Source organism: Geotrypetes seraphini, chromosome 17 (assembly GCF_902459505.1).
Source record: "Geotrypetes seraphini chromosome 17, aGeoSer1.1, whole genome shotgun sequence".
Classification (NCBI taxonomy): Eukaryota; Metazoa; Chordata; class Amphibia; order Gymnophiona; family Dermophiidae; genus Geotrypetes; species Geotrypetes seraphini.
In genome coordinates, this window is record NC_047100.1 from 15450140 (window position 1) to 15473294 (window position 23155).

A 23155-nucleotide genomic window follows, 5' to 3' on the forward strand; every position below is an offset into this window, starting at 1 on the left:
GTTTTGCAATCATTTCGTGCCATAGCAATGTTTTGCTGAGTTTTGTTCTTGATGTTGCCGATATGGCTTGTGCAGTGACTGTTGTTCATTGATTGTACGTTGTTCCAAGTTGAGCTAAATAAAGTTTTAAAAAAATGCAACTCTGGTTATAACGGGCCGTTTTTCCAGGTCCCTTGAAGTCTGTTATTACAAGATTATACTGTAATTATATACAGATAGACACCATATTTATACTTTATAGTAAGTCAATGATTGAGAGCCTACAGTATTTACTAAAACATGTAAATATTTGCAGTTCATACAGAATAATATTAACCTCCATTATGTTTGAGGAAGCAGTCAGGTGTAGTTAATTGTTTCAGATTATTTGCTATCTTAGCAATTAATGTGTGGTTACATTAACATGTATTAACTGTTAAGCCGGCCTCCCTGCCCCTTTCCCTTATTTCAATATAATTCTGCATTACGAATTTAACATGTGTTTTAATGCATGTTAACTAGTTTGACTCTATGGTCCCTGTCTAATGCATGTTAAAATCCGTGTTAAACACGTAAGGCAATCTAGGTCCCTTCATGATTTTTTTCATTTAATCAGAAAGAGAAGCCTATTTAATTGTCAGCTGAATAGGGCCAGATGTCAAAATAAAATATACCAAGAATCCCTATTTAATTAACAGCAAACATGCAGAAATCCTAGCAGTAGGTTCTTGTTTTGCACAGTTAAACAATTCTTTGGCAGTAACCTAGCCTCTCACAGGTCTAATCTACTTGTACTTATCAGTAAAACAGGAACTGACATGTAGCCGTCTACAGCACATTATCAGGCGAGTCCTACCGTTTATCTGCTATGTGGCTACAAGAGTTGTGCTGTAAGGCCAACAGCTTAAAATTACCTGCTTCATGAAGAAAATCCTCCGGTACAATGGCTGAACTAGCTTTACAACTGAAATACGGTGGTACCTCGGTTTGTAAGTAACCCGGTTTGCGAGTGTTTTGCAAGACGAGCAAAACACTCAGCAAACTTTTGACTCGCAAACCAAGCACTGCCCCGATCAACGAGCACTTACAGGGGATTCCTCTTCCGTCTTCCGGCCAGCCTTCTACATCGGGTGCCTTCCGCAGGTTGGAGGACCTCTATCTGGGCCTGCGCAGCCAGATGCTGTCCCTCCTGTGCGTTGCATGTGACGCGCACAGCGTCAATCATTGGCATTGTGCGGGTGGGGCAGCGCTCGGCTGCGTGGGCTCAGGTGTGGGCTCTCCAGCATGTGAGGGGCATCCGACGTGGAGGGCTGGCTGGCTGATGGAGGAGGCATCCCTCTGAAGGCACTGCGAGGTTCTCCGGCGGCTGGCATCCCCCCCGAAGCGGTACTGTCGGGTTCTTCTTCCGATGACGGACGGAGGAGGCAGGCGGAGGGGACGGCGCTACAGCACCCGGCCCCGACAGGTACAGACCCCGGGTCCTGGAACCAATCGTTGCTATTGCCACTATTGTCTATGGGGAACTTTGTTTTGATAAACGAGCATTTTGGATTACGAGCATGCTCCTGGAACGGATTATGCTCGTAATCCAAGGTACCACTGTATAAACTTATTACAATATTTGATATCCCGATACAATAAAAGCATTGCCAACAGCGAGATAACCACACCACTATATTATTACATGAGTCCTTGCATTGCTAGATGTCTTTTGCAGTATATTTAGTCAACTACAACAAAGTTGTGTTCTGCACTCCGTTTAGAGAAGAAGGAATTTGTGTCGGCTGTGCATATTTGCATAATGAGCCACTTGGTCTCCTGCAATATCCTATGGGCTAGATTCTAAACTTGGCACCTAAAACAATCAGCGCTGAAAAAACCCCGCTAAGTGCGATTCTATAAACGGTATTTACATTTAGGCATGATTTACAGAATTAGTGCTTATGTTCAGGAATCGCTCCTAATTTTACGCGTGTCCAGTTGCACTAACTGAAACAGGGTGAAAATCCTAAATTAAGCATGGATCCCCCCTTATTCGATAACTACTAGGGCCACACATCGATTAATTGTAATTAAAATTTTTAATTGCATAAAGCATCCCCCCTTCACATTTCCGTCTATACTTGTGCAGTGACAAACAGCAAAAATAAATTCTCAGAACTGACATTTTCATTACTAAAATGAAAATTAATTATTTTTTTACCTTTGTTTCTTGCTGATATTATTTTTCTAATCATTTTGCTCTGTCTTTAAAATCACCAGACAACAAAGGTAAGAAAAATGATTTCTTTTCATTTTAGAAATGAGACATGTCAGTTCTGAGAATTTACTTTTGCTGTCTATGTTTGTCACTGTACGAATATAGAAGGAAATGTGATTAATTGATGTGCAGCCCTAATAACTACACACATGTAAATCCAAGGAATGCCCCCAATCTGCCCATGACCCTCCCATTTCTGAACCCTTTTTTGATGGAATGTAAAATTTAAACTAATTAGCACCTGTAATTCCTCGTTAAGATCCCAATTATTGGTTCAGTATTCAATTAAATTGTGCCTACAATGTTTAGTAATTTTTATAGAATTCAGGGGTATATCACAGCATTACAACAGTTTCACTGAAGTTGCCATAGTTGTTCTAGTACAGTGTTTCTCAACTCGATCCTGGAGTACCCCATCGCCAATCAGGTTTTCAGGATATCCACAATGAATAGGCATGAAATAAATTTGCATATAATGGAGGTAGTGTATGCAAATCAAGTTTATGCACTTTTATTGTGGATATTCTGAAAATTTGTCTGGCAACGGGGTATTCCAGGACCAAGTTGAGAAACACTGTTCTAGAATACTGGGACAAAAAGATGGGATCCCAATATTGACTTAACTCATACACTCCACTCTTACAGAGTACAGAACAAAATTTAAGCTATTGATGCTGCCGTAGAAAGATGCCGGGTAAAGTTTTCCAAAATGCCTGGCACAATTGCTAGTGCCTTATAGAATCAGAGCATCCAAGGTCCTTTTTCATCATAATCTGCCAGCAACAATCAGCTTTTACTTCTGTGACCCCAATACCCCAGGATAACTCCCACTGGGCTACAAACTCAAGTTGCTTATAAAATTAGTCCAAATATGGTAAATGAATATTTGCCGTGGTAAAACATGTTCCGATCCCGGCATACCTCCTAGGAACCGCATCAGCCTGCGCTCTACCCCTTTGCGGACGAACCAGGGGAGAGATGGCTCCCGATCCTGGAGACCCGATCCAATCTGCAGGCTGTCCAGAGGGCTTACTGCAGTTTCAGGCTTACAGAGCACCCTCCAGAAGTAGACAAAATTTTAAATGTCTGCGATCTCCTGCCGAAGAATCACTCGCTCAGAGCTGATCCGCAGCACGTCGGCAAACCCGCAAAATAAATAAAAAAAGACTAGGGAAATGAACACAAATCACGAGCAGAATTAACTGATTTCAACCATGCAGAGAAGCTGCAGGATCAAAACTGAGCAAGACAGGAAGCTCCCGGGCAGGTAGCCCAAAGGAGAGGGTCATCTTTTAGTTACCCTGGAGCAGAAGCTATCAGACATACAAGAACCTTTAGTTCAGCCTCCCGAGGGATTGTACAAGAATGCCTATTCTATGAAAGGAAAGGTGTAGAGATAACAGAACTAGGATAGTTTTAAATGGAATGCAGTACCTTTTCAGAAAGCGCCTCCTCTAAGGTAGCTAACGCAGTGTCTGTGTTGCTGGAATCAGTCTGCAGTGATTTCACTCTGTCCTTCAGGTTACTGAGCTGTTTGTCCTTGTCCCTTAGTTGCTCCTGAAGATTTTCAATCTACAAATAAAAAGCAGGTTATACTATTTGGAAACAAAATGCTACATTATATTATTGCATATCACCTTTGAACAACTGTAATTAAATGGTGTGGTAGCTGTGTTAGTCCATTTTTAAAGGCAATATAGTATACAGAAATTAAACAAAACATAAAGGAAAAAAAGGTTATACCGTTTTTATTAGACTATCTTAATATATTTTTTATTGTCTTTGAAAGCTAATCAAAAAAATGTATCGAGTCCAAGAAAAACGGTATCACCTATTTCTGTTTTCTTTTGTTTTATTTCTATATAGCAACTGTAATGAATGCATATACATTTTCCAATGCACAGTATATACAAAACTCGTTAGAAGGAAAAGTCAAAGGAAGGTGCCTATGTTGGCGGCTGCAACCACTGATCGTGTGTCAATCACTCAACAGCACCGGTTACAGAATTGTGCCTGATTCAGCCAAGATAGGTGGCTGAAATGTAGGCCTGGAAAACCCTGGCCTACATTTCAGCCACCTATCTATGCTGCTGTGTGAACCTAAAGTCAGGCCACAGCAGCCATAAGCTGATCGTAGCAGGGGACGTTATCCCCGATCATCTGAGCCAGCAGTGCTTCCCAAAGCTACAGCTTTGGGGAGTCCTGCCGGCTCAGCTGATCGGGGGGGGGGAATACCCCTGCCACGATCAGCTGACCGACTGCGGCAGGGGACCCCCGGACATCAGCAAGAGGGATGCCCACTTCCTCCTGCTGGAATCCCTGAAGCAACCCCCCCCCCCAACTGCGATAGGCAGGAGGGATGCCCACTCCCTCCTGCTGAAACCCCCAAATTACCCCTCAAAGTTCCCCAGAAAAGGGATGCCCACTCCCTCCTTCTGGAACCCCCAAATGACCCCTCAAAGTTCCCCAGAAAAGGGATGCCCACTCCCTCCTTCTGGAACCCCCAAATGACCCCTCAAATTTCCCCAGAAAAGGGATGCCCACTCCCTCCTTCTGGAACCCCCAAATGACCCCTCAAAGTTCCCCAGAAAAGGGATGCCCACTCCCTCCTTCTGGAACCCCCAAATGATCCCTCAAAGTCCCCCAGAAAAGGGATGCCCACTCCCTCCTTCTGGAACCCCCAAATGATCCCTCAAAGTCCCCCAGAAAAGGGATGCCCACTCCCTCCTTCTGGAACCCCCAAATGATCCCTCAAAGTCCCCCAGAAAAGGGATGCCCACTCCCTCCTTCTGGAACCCCCAAATGATCCCTCAAAGTCCCCCAGAAAAGGGATGCCCACTCCCTCCTTCTGGAACCCCCAAATGATCCCTCAAAGTCCCCCAGAAAAGGGATGCCCACTCCCTCCTTCTGGAACCCCTAAATGATCCCTCAAAGTCCCCCAGAAAAGGGATGCCCACTCCCTCCTGCTGGAATCCTGAAGCAACCCCCCCCCCAACTGCGATAGGCAGGAGGGATGCCCACTTTCTCCTGCCTGCAGGGACCCCCAACCCATGACTGCCCCAAATTAAGTATCATACAAAATTCAATATAGAGGGTAACAAAAACTAAAAGCACAGCAGTATTCTTAAGTTATCAAGCCAGTCAATTCCTTCTACTGACTGGCTTGGTAACAATAAGAACATAGGTGAAACTAACCCATTTGGAGACACTGTCCCAACATATTAGCCGCGTGGCTTTGAAAGAGGAAACATAAGTCTGCATTTTTCCACTGTATATATCTTGTGTTATTAGGTTCAAGTTAAAATATTTAAAACAGTGTATTGCAAAATGTGTGCTGCACGAGATTCTATGTATGCAGCGAGAAGCCGGGGAGGAGGAGAGGCACCAGCTTTGGCTGACTGCCTACAGGACATGCTTTTCAGGGTGAGAGGCACATCCTGTATGCAGTCAGCTGGCCCCAGCGTCTCTCCTTCTCTCCGCGCCTCTTCCCTTCCACCCCCCCCCCCAGCAGCTCAGAGCTCCGTCTGGAGGACCTTCGCATATATATCAACCTGATGACATTACACATGTGCGTGACATCGTGCCTCGAGCCATGGCCATCACGTTTAGTGTGCCGCGGCTTCGCAAAGTTTGTGAGACACTGATCTAAAACAAGAAATTAGTTAAAAATGGGGCCTGGAAGGTAATATCATCTACAAAAGAGAAAACCTTTTCCTACTAATCCTTCTGCAATGTTACTCTCATTGATGATAGTGAAGAAAATCAGCCCCAGGACAGATCTCTAGGATACAGTACTCACCCTCCCTCTTTTTTCAAAGCGCATTCGATATATGACCACCCTCTGCTGTTTACAGTACAACAAATAACTACTTCCACATTGCCTCGAGTCCCAATCTTCTCAGTTTATTTCTAATTTTCCTGTGTCTCAAAAATTTTGCTGTAGTCCAAATACTCCACATACAGTAGTTGCCCTGATCTGATTCTCTGGTTGCCCTAGCAAAGGACCTAATGAAATTCTCTTGATCTGTTCCTTCCCCTGGAAAAATCAACTGTGTACTTTTGTGACCTATTCTATTTAAAAGCAAAACAAAACGGAGATCTCGGTAGAACCATGTCCCAAATAAAGACCTCGTCACTGATCCTATAGATCTGTTACCTTAAACTAAATAAGAAATGGATGAGGAAAATATGGATACTGTTTGAGTCCTACTGTGATTATGGTAATGAAAGCTAGCAAATGGAATGTATTATTAAAGTCTGCTCTTCTTAAGAACATAAGAATGGCCGCTGGTGGGTCAGACCAGTGGTCCATCATGCCCAGCAGTCCGCTCACGCGGCGGCCCTCTAGTCAAAGACCAGCACCTTAACCGAGACTAGCCCTACCAGCGCACGTTCTTGTTAAGCAGGAACTTGTCTAACTTTGTCTTGAATCCCTGGAAGGATTTTCCCCCTACAACAGCCTCCGGAAGAGCGTTCCAGCTTTCTACCACTCTCTGGGTGAAGAAGAACTTCCTTACGTTTGTACAGAATCTATCCCTTTTTAACTTTATAGAGTGCCCTCTCGTTCTCCCTACCTTAGAGAGGGTGAACAACTTGCCCTTATATACCAAGTCTATTCCCTTCAGTACCTTGAATGTTTCGATCATGTCCCCTCTCAATCTCCTCTGTTCGAAGGAGAAGAGGCCCAGTTTCTCTTTTCATTTCATAGGACTTTGTCATACCACAGGCCATAGCCTGGCTTCAAAACATAGATATTTATCTTTAATTACAATTATCATATGATAGGATTACTTCCACGATTTTGTTATGCATTAACAAATTTCTGAACGGTGATGATGCAAAAGAGACTGCAACCTAAAATGGAGGTTCACACATTTTCGCTGTGTCATGACAAACCTGTTTTATGTGAATTCAGTTTTCTTCATAATTAACAATTTAGCGGATCTGCATTGATAAAGCAAGGATTAGAAGCTTTCTGTCCCATTACTGAAAGCATTATTTGTTCCACGTCATGACAGAAACCACCCCATAGAAAGCTGATCATTTGGTTTTTAGCTCTTCCTTAGGTTTACAAGATCTAACATGCTTTCCAGTCAAGCTTTGTCAAAGATAATCCCTAGCTGGGTTTAACACAAAGATATTGCTCAACTGCAATTCTTGATGTAACAATACAATTTTTCATCTAATCCTTTCTTAACTTTAATTATTGCATAGGTTTGTACCATTTGAAGTCACTATCTTTGCCATACAAAATAATCAAACTCTTTCAAATGGAATTCTTTTTCTATCAGACATTTCATCAATAAATTGGAAGTGCTAAATCTTGTCACTTTTTTTTTTTTTTTTTAGGAGACCATCTCAGAAACGCTTCTTAAGTACTCAGGGGATTAAATTAAATCTCACCTGCAGACAGACTTTATAATTCTACAGCAACCTAAGTTCTCTCAAAAGAAAATGACTTTCATTATCTACCCTAACGACAAGATACTACACTCTGGAATTTGCACGAAAATAACAGCATCACAAAAAATGTGGAAGATAAATTACCCTTGAAGACATGTTTTTAAGGTTACCATTAGAAAATAAATTTTTTTCAGAAGCACTTCTTAAGGCATTGTTTACTGAGTCAGCTTTTCAACTTACGGAGCTCAAACGTTAGCTTCCCTCAAGGCTAGAGAGCACTAAACTGCAGCACTATACTTTTATTGCTACATGATAACTGAACCAAAATTCTGCCTTCCTTTATTCAGAGTCCAGCGCTGGGGGCCCAGCTAAAAACACGTCAGGAATGCCTCTCCCAAACCATAAACTTAAAAATTGACCCAGCAGGAGCTTTCGTGGAGCAACAGAGCTCTCCTGCCGCATGTTAATCCCCAAATTAAGGACAAAATGCATTCCATTTAAACATTCTAATGAAAGAGCTGTTTAGAGCAACTTACTCCGAGAGGGAGGATTTCCAACAAGATCTTTTCAACAGTCTCCTTTAAATATTCCCTACTTTCTTTCACATCTTATCCAAAATATTCAAAGCACTAATGGGTACCTATTCAAAAAAATTCATAGTCCTAAATGTTATGGGCTGAAATTGCTTTTGCCTTTCTGCTCTCCGTGTGGAACTTCTCTGGTGGATTTCTTGCTACTGTGAAAATGTGCTATTTTACCACCAATTCATGTTATGCAGTGAGACCTAGGTATTAATAACTGGGGTAACAGTAAAATATGTAATATGACTTAAAGGCAGCTCACCTTGATAACTTCCACCCTTAATAAAAGAAAAAGAAATATCTCTAGAAACAAAACCACTGCAATATGTACTATAAGTTAGTCACGTATAGATCAGTCACGTCATTGTGACATCACTGTTGAGTTTGGCTCTAAGGCACAGGTGTCAAAGTCGGTCCTTGAGGGCCAGAATCCAGTCGGGTTTTCAGGATTTCCCCATTGAATATGCATCGAAAGCAGTGCATGCCCATAGATCTCATGCATAATCACTGGGGAAATCCTGAAAACCCGACTGGATTGCGGCCCTCGAGGGAGGGACTTTGACACATCAGCTCTGATTACCAGAGACTGCAACTCTTCACACTAAGATGGGTTATTTTATCATTAACTCATGCTGTTTTAGCATAGGTCCCATTTTATTCAATAAGACCTAGGTATTAATAACCTGGTTTAACAGTAAAATGACCTAGTCCATGTTGACAATGTCCCCTTGCAGTATCAGAATACCTGATTTTCTGCACAGAGGAAAAAAATATATATTATCTCATAACTATTACTTTTTCTCTTCTCTAGACAATATATAGCAATACATAATAGTGCTAAATGCCAGTGGTTTGGCAATTCAGTATACTTTTTGGTTGGTGATTTTGAAAATTACTTTACAGGAGAAGTATATTCTTCCTTAACTGTAATCACTTGGGCTGCAGAAAGCAAGAGCGATATAATTATGTAATTAAACTGAAAAATCTCAATTTTCAAGATTTTACGTAATACTTGATAATAAAACTACATTCAATTAAGCAGTGCAGGCAAATTTTTTTTTATTTTTTTACATTTAAAATTCTTCCTTTTTTTAAGACAGGCACAAGACAGATGATAGGAAAATTATAGGATATAAACCACACCTGTAAAGGGGAGAATGTAAAAAAGCAAAACAGTAAGTTGGTTACACTGATCAGTGTAATCCATAAAAAGATTGTAATTATTGGGGCTCATTTTTAAAAGAAAAAAAAAAAAAAAAAAAGCTCCAAAACGGCATCAAGTTTCATTTGGACATTGTGTTTGATGCATTTCTTTAATAGAGCAGGTAGTTTATGTGTATTTTACAAAAGGCTCAATGTTCAGAAGAAACTTCTGTAAAATACTCATGGAATTGTAAATTCCATGAACTGGACATCCTGATTCTTATTCTATGCAAAATGGGGCTTTATGTTTCTCAAAGTTGTGCAGCAGTCAACATTTGTCTAGACGCATGGATAAGGACCTTATCATGCTGAAATATAACATAACATAACATAAAACTCACTTGTATACCGCAAATACCATTAAGTTCTATGCGGTTCACAAAGACTAGTAATACAAATGAACAAATGTCCGATAATTAACTTCCGAGAGATTCCTCCAAAAGATGCGTCTTTAAGGCACGTCAAAATTGTTGATACGAATTTGAGAATGTGAAAATATGAGTTAAATCCTTAGTCCATGGATTTTCTTTGAAAGTTGATGACCTGAATGAAAACTCAGATTAAAGATTAAGTCCTTGGATTGAAGAGTTATTATGCTACTAACAAAGTTCATTCTTGTCAGTCAACTCAGAAAAGCTTGGGCTGGTGGCAATGAGCTACTGCTTAGAGACAATGGGTTGGGTTTTTTTTTTTTTAATTCTTTATTAATTTTCAAAACACAACAGTGCAATACAACCAATGCAACTCATAGCCCAAGTCAGCACCTGGACATCCTAATAGCAGGGACTTCCAAATGCCGACAATGAAAACCAACTTTCTGGACGTTCAGCAGCATGTTTAAGCTGCTGTGCGTCCAGAGATCAAAGGGGCGTGTTGGAAGGTGTGTTATGGGTGGGCATCGGGCACCTGCTGCAATAATCAAAGCTTTCCCATGACATCCTAGACAGAACTTAGATGCCGGCAGTTAGACCTATTTTAGTTGCATCTAAGTGTCCCAAAGCTGCCCAAGTTTGGGTTGTCCAAGGATGTTGGGAGGGGGTCCAGGGATGTCAGGGAGTCCAGGAATGTTGGGGGAATCTGAGGGGATTTCAGGGGGTCTGAAGATGTCGAGTGGGATATTGGGGGCTCCTGGACATGTTGAGGAGATGGGGGGATGTCAGGGGGAGGGGTGTAGGGGGATCGTTGGGTGTGAGGGAGGGAAATATATATTTTTTTTCTCTCTGCCGATTCATAGGGGAATCAACCATCACCTGAGCTGGCAGGACTGTACTAAAACTGGCTCAGCTGATGGGGATTCCCCTGCAACATCAGACAAGGTAGTGGGGTACGTCTCCAAAACTTGCTTTTGTGTGTTTTTCATGTGGACATTTTAATTTTTGAAAATGGCCAAAAAAGATAGACATACTAAGGACCAAAATATCTACATAGGTCATTTTCAAAAATAAGACATATGTCAGGCTGTTTTGAAAATGGACATTTTCTCTACTGGATTTCTGGATGTTTTCCCCAAAACATCCAAATTAGACTTGGATGTCCTATCGACAATGTCCCTCAAAGCAAAGAGAGCTTAATATTTAAGCAAAAGAAACATTTGCTAAAAAAAAAACCCAACCCATTCTGACTCAAGTATAATTTGATCTTTGTTTCTTCCCACCTTCAACAATGATTAACTTCTTACATCAATTCTATCCTAATCTATTTTGCAGTTATAAATCTGCTCCTACTTCCATTAGGCTGCCGGCAGCTGTTATATCTTTCGACACTCTATTTACTGAAGAATTCACGTACGTCTGCCTACCTCAACTATGGCAAACGTTCACGGTGTTCTCCGAAACTACCACTTTTTACAACTGTAGACCTGCAATGCTGGCATTTGAATCAAAACCTCATATCTTTTTCAAATCGGTCGTGCTTATCCACAAGTTCTTCCACAAGCTAATCTCTACATATTTCTAAATAAACTCTATGGATTTCTCCCAAGCCTCTCTTTTGTTTCCTTCACTCTTTAAGCTCGTGCTTATCCTACCTTACTACCTGAGTAGCTTATTTTGGAAAACAATTAGCTATATATTATGATACTATGCAACAAGTTGGGATATTTAACATTGAAATTTAGGGCCCCTTTTGCAAAGCTGTGGTAGCAATTCTCCTGCGACAAATACACTGAAGCCCATAGAACTGAATGGGTTTCAGTGGGCTTGCTGCAGGAAATTCGTTACCTTGGCTTTATAAAAGGGGCCCTTTAGAGTCCTGGTTGAGTTTTGAGAATCCTGAACTATGAACCTGGAAAAATATGGCTGAGCCAATTTGCCTCTTCCTTGATTCTGTACATCTACCATGAAATCTCTATAAAATTCTTAAAAAAAGAAAAATTCCTTGCCATCTTAACAAGCCAAAGGAAACAGAAATCAAATTGTTATTTTTTTTTTTCCCAGTTATTATTACAGTATATTAATTTAAGCGATTGCCATGAATTGTACCTCAGTCAGTTGTAACTAGGGCTTTTGGTGTTTACCAAGGAAGTGCATTTGGCCGAAACATCTTTTCTCATGTTATTTCATATCATTTTCTGAATGAAACACCCTGATAGTTCACAATCTAGTTTATTATACCACAAGTTTAAAAAATGTCTGAGAAATGTACAATTCTAAGTAGGCAAATAGGGGAAGAAGGAAAATTGGAAACCTATGATACAAATTGCATTTTATAAGGGTACGGGGATAATGTGGAGAGATTAATACAACTAAAATATAGGAGGAGGGTCAGAAATGCTAAAGATCTCATAAGTCATCAGCAATGAAGTTGTACCGTGACAAGCTTGAACTCAATTCTTATACACCAGTATTAGATGCACTTAGTTAGACTTGTTTATAATAATAAGTCTTAAACATTGACTTAATTTTCTTTTTTGAAGTTCCAACGGTAAAATATTCCACAGAGTTGGAGCTGTGACCTTGAAACAAGTAGTCCTGGTTAAAGCATTTTTTAGCAGATAAATCTCCATGAAGTCAATTTTTTCTATTAATTATAACTATTGTTAACCGAGTTGAGCCTTGTTTCTCAGGGATGACTTAGCATACAAGTCCAAGATTTAGTTTAGTCATAAACAAAGTCTGAATTAATGCTGAGTAGGCATTAATTAATGCTTACTCACGAGACTACAGCAGGAACTCACAGCAGCAATTTTTCTTGACTGCTCTGCACAGGGCAAGAGGGTAGGAAGATCGCTCCTGCCCCGCTTCACCTCTAGGCCACCAGGTACAGTATGGAGAGGTCCAGGAGGCGGGAGTGGGTCAGGGTTTAGAAACTCACGAATATCCGAAGTCACGAGTCCTAAATCCGCAAATTTGGCGAGAGAAGTGAGATACAAAAGACTCTCAGTTAACCAGCACCCATGGGGACTGGTAGATGCTGGATAAATGTAGTTTCTGGTTGCTTGAGAGTTACTATTAAAAATAGACCTAATACTATACCCCATACCATAAACTGTTCTAGACAAACTACCAGACATGGGGTAGGCAAAGTGTGGATGTACTGAGGTATGGCGTGCCAAATTTACACTTAAATTTCCACCAGAAATTGATTTTATTTTCATTTTTATTTAAAATATTACAGTATTTCTTTAAATTTTTTTTCTGGTTGCTTGAGAGTTCTGGTTGCTTGAATTCCAGTCAACAGAGTCTACTGTAATTAAATTTGCTGATGACACAAAGTTGTTCAGTTGTTAAATCACAAGAGGATTGTGAAAAATAGCAAGAGGACCTTGTGAAACTGAAAGACTAGGTGTCAAAATGGCAGATGACTTTTAATGTGAGTAAGTGCAAAGTGATGCATGTGGGAAAGAGGAACCCGAACTATATAGCTATGTGATGCTGGGTTCTCTGTTAGGAGTCGTTGCCCAGGAAAAGGATATAGGTGTCATTGTTGAGGGAACGTTGAAACCCTCAGCTCAATGTACGGCAGTGGCTAAGAAAGCAAAGACAATATTAGGAATTATCAGGAAAAGAATGGAAAACAAAGATGAAAATGTTATAATGCCCTTGTATCATTCTATGGTACAGCTGCAACTTGAATACTGTGTGGAGTTCTGGTCGTCATATCTCAAAAAAGATATGGCAGAATTAGAAAAGGTACATAGAAGGGCGACAAAAATGATAAAAGGTTTGGGACAACTTCCCTTTGAGGAGAGGCTAAAGTGGCTAGGGTTCTTCAGCTTGGAGAAGAGACGGCTCAGGGGTGATATGACAGAGATCTATAAAATACTGAGAGGAGTAGAAAGGGTATATGTGAATCGCTTGTACGCTCCCTCCAAAAATTCTAGGACTAGGGGGCATGCAATGAAGTTACTAAGTAGTAGATTTAAAACAAACCAGAGAAAATATTTCTTCACACAACATGTAATTAAACTCTGGAATTTGTTGCCAGAGAATGTGGTAGTCAGTTAGCTTTGCGGGGTTTAAAAAAGGCTTGGATAATTTCCTAAAAGAGAAATCTATAGGTTATTATTGAGATGGCTTGGGGAAATCCACTGCTTATTCCTAGAATAAGCAGCATAAAATCTGTTTTACTTACTTGGGATCTAGCTAGGTCAGGGGTCCCCAAAGTCCCTCCTCGAGGGCCGAATCCAGTCGGGTTTTCAGGATTTCCCCATTGAATATGCATGAGATCTATGTGCATGCACTGCTTTCAATGCATATTCATTGGGGAAATCCTGAAAACCCGACTGGATTCGGCCCTCGAGGAGGGACTTTGGGGACTCCTGAGCTAGGTACTTGGGACTGGGATGACCACTGATAGAAACAGGATACTGGGCTTGATGGACCTCGCAAGTCTTATGTTCTTATGTCATGGATACAGTCAGGGGGAATGGTTAATCTGCTGTCATGTCTGTCTATCCATGTGAGATTGTAAGTGCCTCCAAGCAGGGACCATCTATTAAATGTCAAAATGTATAGCACTGTATATAGTGATAAATAGTAGTAGTATTTATTTATTTAAAATTTTTTATACCATTTACAAAAAAATGAAACGGTTTATATCAATTAAAACATGCATAACATAAAAAAACAAACCATATCATAAAATCTACATAATAAAACAATTTCTTCTCTTCACTTGTCAACTAATAAATTACAAGAGTACAATAGCAAACATGGTTAAACAAATTTTTTTTCTTCAAAAGCCAACTAATAAATCACAAAAATGCAGTAACAAACAGCTGAGTTTTCAACTGCTTCTTAAACTGAAACCGGTTTACACACAGTTGCATGCGGCCCACCAGGGCATTCCACATCTTGACACTAGCAATACAGAAAGTCACCACTCTAGTTTCTGCATAATTTCCCGGCACTATTGGAATTAATAGCTTTTGATTTTCTGGTAGTACTGGAAGTATGGTGTCTAGTGATGTAAGTTTAGGGGATTATTCTGGGATCAGTGGTTTTGTGATGATCATGATGGTAGAATTTGATTATTAAAATATCAGTGGGGTGGGGGCTAGGGCCAAGGAGCCTGAAAGTTAATTGGGGAGAGGGCAAGACTGGAGATTTGCTTAGGGCACCTAATATTCATGCACCAGCCCTGCAAAAAAAAAGGGACAAAAACCAAGCAGAGGATCAAAAGCGGGCAAGTAGAGAGGAAAGAAGGTACTAGGAGCAAGTACACTTTTGTCCACTGTTAATCCAATAACATCTACCATATTTGCTGGTGTATAGGACACACTTTTTCCCCTCAAGATATGGTTAAAATATGGGGTGCATCCTATGTGCTGGTAACTTCCCGATTCACTGGCGGCAGCGCTTTCTCCGTCCCCTCCCCCCCCATGTGCAGCATCTTTCCTCCCCTCTCCCCTTGCACAGCATCTCCTTCCCATCCCATGCAGCAGTACCCCGCCGACCCTCCCAACGCGAGGCCAACATATATCTGTTCCAAACTGCAGCAGCACTGAACAGGCTGCTTCACGGCCTCCCCGTCAGAGCATTCCCTGATGTCATCAGTAATGTGGCACAACGAAGGACCCAGTGGGGAAGGTGACGAAGCAGCCTGTTCAGTGCTGCTGCTTACTGCAGTTTCGAACAGAGGTATGTTGGCCTCGCAGTGGGAGGATCATAAGAACATAAGCATAACCTTACTGGGTCAGACCAATGGTCCATCAAGCCCAGTAGCCTGTTCTCAAGGTGGCCAATCCAGGTCACTAGTACCTGGCCAAAACTTAAGGAGTAGCAATATTCCATGTTACTGATACAGGGCAAGCAGTGGCTTCCCCCGTGTCTTTCTCAATAACAGACTTTTCCTCCAGGAACTTGTCCAAACCTTTCTTAAAACCAGCTACCCTACACTCTTACCACATCCTCTGGGTCGGTGGGGTTCTGCTGCGCGGGGGAATGACTTTGTATTACTGTATCTGTTCCACAAAGATCTCAAGACTTTTTTTATTTCAGAAATGTTATATGACATCTGAAATTCAGTTTAAGGACGATCTGTAATTTGTTTAAAAATGTAGAAAATTATTATTTTTTTCTTAAAAATGCGTACAAAAAAGGGTGTGCGTCTTATACGCCGCCGAGTCCTATATGCCGGCAAATACAGTATTTGATATGGGGGCAGAATTATCAAACGGGGTGCTTTAAGAGTGTATAGGATTTAAAATGTATAATCAAAAGCCCTAGTTATAAAAAAAAAAAATTATACTCTGGCATTATAAGCAAGAGGCTAAAGTACAGACCAGACCTCACCTTCATCACGGACTCTGAGACCCTCAGCAAGTCAATTTTAAGTTCTTTGGCAATGGGGTAACTAAGTAATCTGTCTCTCTATATTAAAAGTGTTCTGTTAATAATAGTTTAGAATATTCTACAAACAGTGTAAGCCGCAACAATATTATTTACAGAAAATTCAAAAGAGCTGTTCTTATTTCCAAACTGCTACTGGTCTTCTGGTTTACTGTTATTGCAGCACTGCCACCTTGTGGTTGCTTGCAACGTATTTTTTTCCCCCTCAAGAGGTCCATACTTCTGCACATGAAAAGAAAAATACCGACTGTTTATGTCCCTCATTAACAAGGAACTTCATTTTTATGATGATGATTAAAACCTACTTCTAAAACCAGAAACATTTTTCAAGATGGGAGAGTGTGGCACAGGGGTTAAAGCTACAGCCTCAGCACCCTGAGGTTGTGGGTTCAAACCTACACTGCTCCTTGTGACCCTGAGCAAGTCACTTAATTTCCCCATTACCCCAGGTACATTAGATAGATTGTGAGCCCACCACGACAGACAGGGAAAAATGCTTGAGAAGCTGAATAAATTCATGAAAACCATTCTGAGCTCCACTGGGAGAACAGTATAGAAAATTGAATACATAAGTAATCTTCATTTTGGCCCCAGATATTTAAACAGGCTGGCAAATAAAATATTTATTTATTCAAAGGAGGAGCAGACTATGAAGCCCTTTTATTAAACAGCTCTTATGATATGTGGAAAAAACACACTCTTATGATATGTGGAAAAAATGTTTATCACAAAATGTAGAAAGAGAAAGACTTTGAATGTTGGAACTTCAATTTAAGTAGACTGACTTCCGAATTGAGGGAAGGGGGATTTTGATTTAGGTGGGGGGGGAGGCTTTCATACAAATGGAAGAACTATTGTGTAGGGATCGAATCTGGGGGAGGATCCTGATTGGGTGTGGGGGTTATGTTTATGTTTATTGTACCTTTGGTATCGCGCTTAATGCAAAAGGTCAAAAGCGGCTTACAAAATTAGAAACATATAGAAAAGAACACCAATATTAAAAGAAAAGATATTACAATCAACCAAGAAAATCCACTGAATTCAATTAAAACAAACAAATAGTTAAAAGAACTAAAATAAACATAGTAGTGTCTGGTATTCTATTCAGTCTACCCCATCATGGGAAATGCTTTCTGGAAAAAGTACGTTTTCAGAAGTGATTTAAACTTGAGAAAACATTGCTCAGCCCGAATAATAGGTGGAAGATTATTCCAAAATACAGGGGCAATCAACAAATATGCTGAAGATCGAGTAGATTCATAATGAGCCGTTTTTGGTGACGGAAGAACAAGTCTGTTAGAATCAAGAGACCTCAATGTACGGGAAGGGGTATAGGGTACCGTTACAGAAGCTGAATAAGGTGGTTATTAAAAATTAAGTGCTTTGAATGTTTGTTTAACTCTTTATTAATTTTTCATTCAAAAACAATGCATTAAAATATGCATTTACATATAATTAATTTCAAAATTGCATATGCATCAGTCATAGAAATACTTCAAAAACTTTTCCTCCTCCCTCCCACCCCAATACAAGAACAAAAACCAAATGCATTATTTCAGACATAAAGTGAAAATCAGATTGAACTTATTGATCAATGAAAACGTCAAAATATAATACCCATCCACCCACCCACCCTCCCTGGATGTGTAAATCAAATAAGAAATCAGGAGAATAAACCAGCTAATCATCATTAACAAAATTTGTCAATGGACTCCATGTTAATTTAAGTAACTTATTATTACACATTTCTGAATTCATTTTCTCATATTTGTAGCATAAATATAAAGAGACCCACCAAAAGGAGAAATTAAGTCAATCCCAATTTTTCCAGTTTTTGGTAATCATTTGCATGGCTATCCCAGCCTTGATGGAAAATAATCTATTTTTATACTTGTTTAAAAAGGAGGTTTAGGTGACAACAAATAACCACGTCATACAATAACAGAATCGAAGACTCCAAAATCAAATTAATTTGTCCCCATATTGATTTCCAAAAGATGAATATTAAAGGACAATAGAACAAATGAATGTTAAACATAGAATTTTAAATTGACATGCGTACTGTACAGGAAGCCATTATAAACGTATCAAAAGCGGAGCAACAGTCATATAGTTTCACTTTACATAGTAATCGCACTAAGTTCTGAAGAGTTTGAAGACGACGTAGATTAGATGAGGAAATCTCACAATATATTGAATTGCTCTATTCTAGATATTACAAATGCATGAATGAACGTGTGTTGTGCTTCAAAATCTAGGACAGAACTTATAGATCTAATTCTATGTAGCCAATAACCTTTTTTTAGTATCTGAGAAATATGAAAATCAAAGGGAAGTGCTGAATCAAAGACTACTCCTAAGAAACAAAATGAATTTACAGGCTTCAAATCAATTCCAAATACATGAATACAGTATTAGTCTTAGGAGGAAGTGAGCGCTATGGGGCTCATAATCGAAAGAGAAAAACGACCAAAAACCAACCTAAGTCGACACTTGGACGAACATTTCTCAAAAACGTCCAAGCGTCAATAATAAAACCGGGTTTTGGACGTATTTCTAAACGACTTAGGCTTTTATAGTGCCGCTCAACGTCCAAAGCTAAACGGGAGCCGGCTTAAACTTAAGTCGTACAGCATGTATAACCGAAAGTTAAGCAACAGAGCCTAGACGGAACTTGGACGTTGTGACTTAGACCATGTAAAACATGGTCTAAGTCACAAAACCCTACCTAAACTCACCAGATAAGCACTGAAAACACATAACACAGAACTCCACACACTACCCCAGTGATCACCAACCCCTCCACTCCCATAAAAATGTTATTCACAACTTTCAATTTCAGCCTCCAGACCATCATCACCTGGCCGCCTGGCATAGGAAAGCCTAGTCGTCCAGCCCAGAGGCAGCTTAAGTCATCTTGGGGGTGGGTTAAGGACCCACAGAGAGGAGGACCCATGCCCATAAGCCCTTGTAATCACTGCATTGATACTGAAACATGTGCATTGCCCTATGCACCCCCAAAACCCTTTTTTTACTGGCATATAAGTGGCTTCTGCAGCCATAAGGGCTATTGTGGTGGTAGATAAGTGGGTCTAGGGGATTCTGGAGGTGGTTTGGGGGGCTCACCGTCACCTATAAGGGAGCTGTAGTGAGGAGAAGTCATGGCACCAAGTTTCCAAGTTTTTTTCAAGTTTTATTAGTGCTTGATAAATCGCTTATTAAATACCTAAGCGATGTACAATTCAAGTAAAATAGAAATACAAATACACTGACTTTTAAATAAAAAAAACATACTGGGTTAACACACATGAAACATGAGGGTAGAGGGGGAAAGTTACAATACCTTTTTGTGAAGGTCACAGCAGTGCCCTGTAAGGTACCCCACTATTTAGGTGGCATGTCTGGGTGTGCAGTCCATCACTTTGCAGACCCCTCCCACGTCCAACAGGGCTTGTTCTGGGCGTTTTGGACTTGGACGGAAGGTTGGACAGAAATGTGGTATAAAGATGGATGATTTAGTGACTTGGACGATCAGATCGGCAGGATGTATAATTAGACGATTTTTGAAAGTAAAAAACAGTTGGACGTATCTTTCGAAAATGTGTCTTAGGCTCTTTTTAACTTTGGACGACTTGCGAGATGGACGTAAATGGACCTAGATGTCCCTTTCGATTATGCCCCTCCACGCCTCTTTAAGAGTGCCCAGAAGTATTTGCCCCAATGTTTCTAGGAAGGTGGAATAACAGAACGTATAAGGTCGATGCAAGCAGTGTTATTCATAGATCACGAGAGTGACTAACTTGTGCTAGTAACCTATGGCATGATAAAAGCCTCTTTTTTATTTTTTTAGTTCAATTAGTTTTATTGAAATTTTGCAATTATAATAACAATGAACAATAGCCTCATTTTTACTGCACCTTAATAATTACTCCCTTAAAATTCATATACGAGATACTGTATATATACAGTATGAAATATATATATTTCATACTATCTATCTATCTATATATATATATTTTTTTAAGTCAATCATTTTTATTTGAGAACAGAACAGAATTCAAACAAACCAAAACAACAAGGCACAGGCAGCATCAAGAAATGCAGGCAGAGACATTCATATGCACATAGTAACAGAATTAAATCACACTGAATACTATGGCAAGTACAGGTGCATAAGCAAAAAAGTAAATGAAAAAGAAAACACTGTACAGGTAGTCAACTAGTGCAATATGCTAGCAAAGGAGACCAAATGTGATGAAAAGCAGATTGTGACCCCCTGCGTTCAGCCATGCGAAGCTCATACTGATAAGGTTGACTAACAAATACCGTGTATGAATAATTCTGAAGATTTAAAGGCCCTTTTACTAAAGCTTAGCGTGTGTTAACGGAACCTATGGCCTCCTTTGACAAAGCCACAGTAGCGGTTGTTGCTGCAATAATCACTCTAACTCCCATAGGGATTTGATGGGCGTCAAGAGCATTTGCCGCATGGCAACCACTACTGCAGCTTTATAAAAGGGAGGTTAATGAGCGCTAATACTCTTAGTGCATGCTAAAAGGGTGCTTCAAAATTTAATTTACCGCCAGGAATTGATATCAAAAGGTTTGATTTAGAGAAGGCCCATGCAGCACTACTGGGTTGTACTTCCAAAAGGAAAGCCTGGATCAATGGAGGGGCTTGTGCAGTGCTCCTTGTTCACACACACATTCAGGGCTCCAAGCGATGCTTATTGTTATGCATCGACTTTATTCTAAAACTAGCCCTGGCACTTAAGGAAGTGTCTCAAGTTGATCTATCACTATGGTGGACACTATGAGGGCTCCCTCACTACTTAGCCATCCATAGCACGCAGAGCTCTGGAACAACAAGGCTTTGATCTTCTTCTTATGCTCATTAGTATTTAGCCCTTTAATTGGCAAATGGTGAAACGACTGCATTACATAACTTAATGTTGATCGAGAGTAACAGTGCCAAGAGGCATTTGGAGATGCAGACCTCTCATAAGATATGTTGATGGAAGGATAATAAATGAATGTTTTTGAGAGGATAATATCAGTTCAATACACAAAGGAGATGGTATACTGTTAACCAACACCAGTCAATCCACTCAAATAAATTAGTCTTCAGACCTTCAGAAATGCCACCATCCGCTCCATTGAAACTACAATGGAGTGGATGGTGGCATTTCTGAGGGTCTGAAGACTAATTTATTTGAGTGGATTGACTGGTGTTGGTTAACAGTATACCATCTCCTTTGTGTATTGACCTCTTTGCTTTGGAGAATGACATGGTGACAAAATTCATCACCGTCCCCGTCCCTGCGGATAACCATAGGAAACCATCTCCATGTCATTCTTTAAGGAGAGAGGAGAGGGTAGAATCAGAGTATGACTGATTCTTGAAGAATGCTGTTATAGAAGGACTGAGGTTGAGATAGACACTAAAGAATGATACGGGATGTTTCCCACGGTTATCCAAAGGGACGGGAACAGTGATGAATTTTGTCACTGTGTTATTCTCTACTGAGCAACAATGCCAAATAAAGGGTTAATAATGTGGCCTCTAAATACCTGTTTTCTAAGGGTAGGAAGAGCAAGAGAGGGAATGTTTTTGCATCTGGAGATTTTCATTTCTTCCATTCCTCTGCCCTTCAGAGAAAAATATTCTTTTCCAATCCAGAACTGTCTAAAAATATTAGCAGAGAAAACAGAAAATTTTGCAGAGAAGAAAAATTTTGGCTCATCCCCGACAACTTTCAATATACTATTTCAACAGCTTCTGACGTCTCTTTAAATTGTGTGGATTCTGGTCTGCAAAACTTCAAAAAATGCTGTGGCCTTCAGTTTGAACTTTTTATAAGGGACTGGACATAGTACAAGAATCTCTGTAAGCAATCAAAAGTAAAAACACAGAAGCTGGAAAGTCAGGTCAGTAGTTTGGAATAGACTGAGAAATATCCAGTGATGTTTTCAATGGATAAGGGTGAAAAAAAATACAACAGATAAGGAAGAAAACACACCAAAACCACTGAAACTCAATTTTATTGACATATCTGAGAGCACTGAATACAATTTTGTCACAATCTGATTTTGGCTTGAGAAACTTTTGAGTTGTCAAGGGTCAGTTCATCAAAATTGGATGTGTTATGCATAACTAAAAGATTCACTCCTAGTCCCCTAACCTCAAAATCCCACCTTTAGCATACTGTAGAAAGGACCAGCCCCTGAAGAATCACTGCAAGAGAATGGAGCAAACAAAAGCAGGCTCTTCATCATCTACATTCTCTTCCCCTCCCACCATCTACACCCCCTCACTACCCTCCCATCCAAGCTTGGGGCTAGGACAACGACAGCAGAAAATATCTTGATTCAATTACTCTCAGATATAGTATTAGAAGAAAAAGTTCTAAGCTGGTTTAAAGGTTTTCTTACATTACGCTCTTATGTGGTAAACTTTTGAAGGTAAGACATCTGCTGCATGGACATCAGATTGTGGTGTCCCGCAGGGCTCTTCGTTGTCTCCGATTCTTTTCAACATTTATATGGCCACATTAAAACACTATAAAGTAAGTTCCATCGAGATGATGTTCATTTATGCTGATGATATCTTCATCCTGCTAGAAGTTGATCCTAATTTGAGCAACTTTACAGCTAATATAAACTCTTGTATATCTAAATTGCAATCGTGGTCACTTCAGGCTCATATGGTGCTTAACGCAACAAAGACAAAATTATTATGGTTTGGCCCAGAAATTGGTAACTTGCCATCTTCAGTTATTCTTAATTCTAGTGATATTTTACATATAAAATCATCTTCTAGAGTATTGGGTGTTGTTTTGCAGTCTTCTTTCTCTTTTCAATGACAGGTAAATAATCTTATCAAAAAATGTTTCTTTAGTCTTCGCACACTGAGAAAAGTTCATCATCTGTTCCTTCAA

The 23155-nt window shown here is 40.1% G+C and overlaps 1 protein-coding gene across 8 annotated transcripts in view; it reads right to left on the reverse strand.

The window, feature by feature from the left end:
• The window catches only part of ERC2 (ELKS/RAB6-interacting/CAST family member 2), a 779911-nt gene that overhangs the window by 523440 nt on the left and 233316 nt on the right, over positions 1 to 23155 (reverse strand). For all 8 annotated transcript variants that reach the window (XR_004537423.1, XR_004537420.1, XR_004537424.1 and 5 more), the window contains one exon: positions 3674 to 3811. Coding sequence is in view for 1 of the 8 variants with exons in the window: in XM_033926752.1 (XP_033782643.1) it covers positions 3674 to 3811 (138 nt within the window). In the remaining 7 variants the exon portion in view is untranslated. The remainder of the gene's footprint in view (positions 1 to 3673; positions 3812 to 23155) is intronic.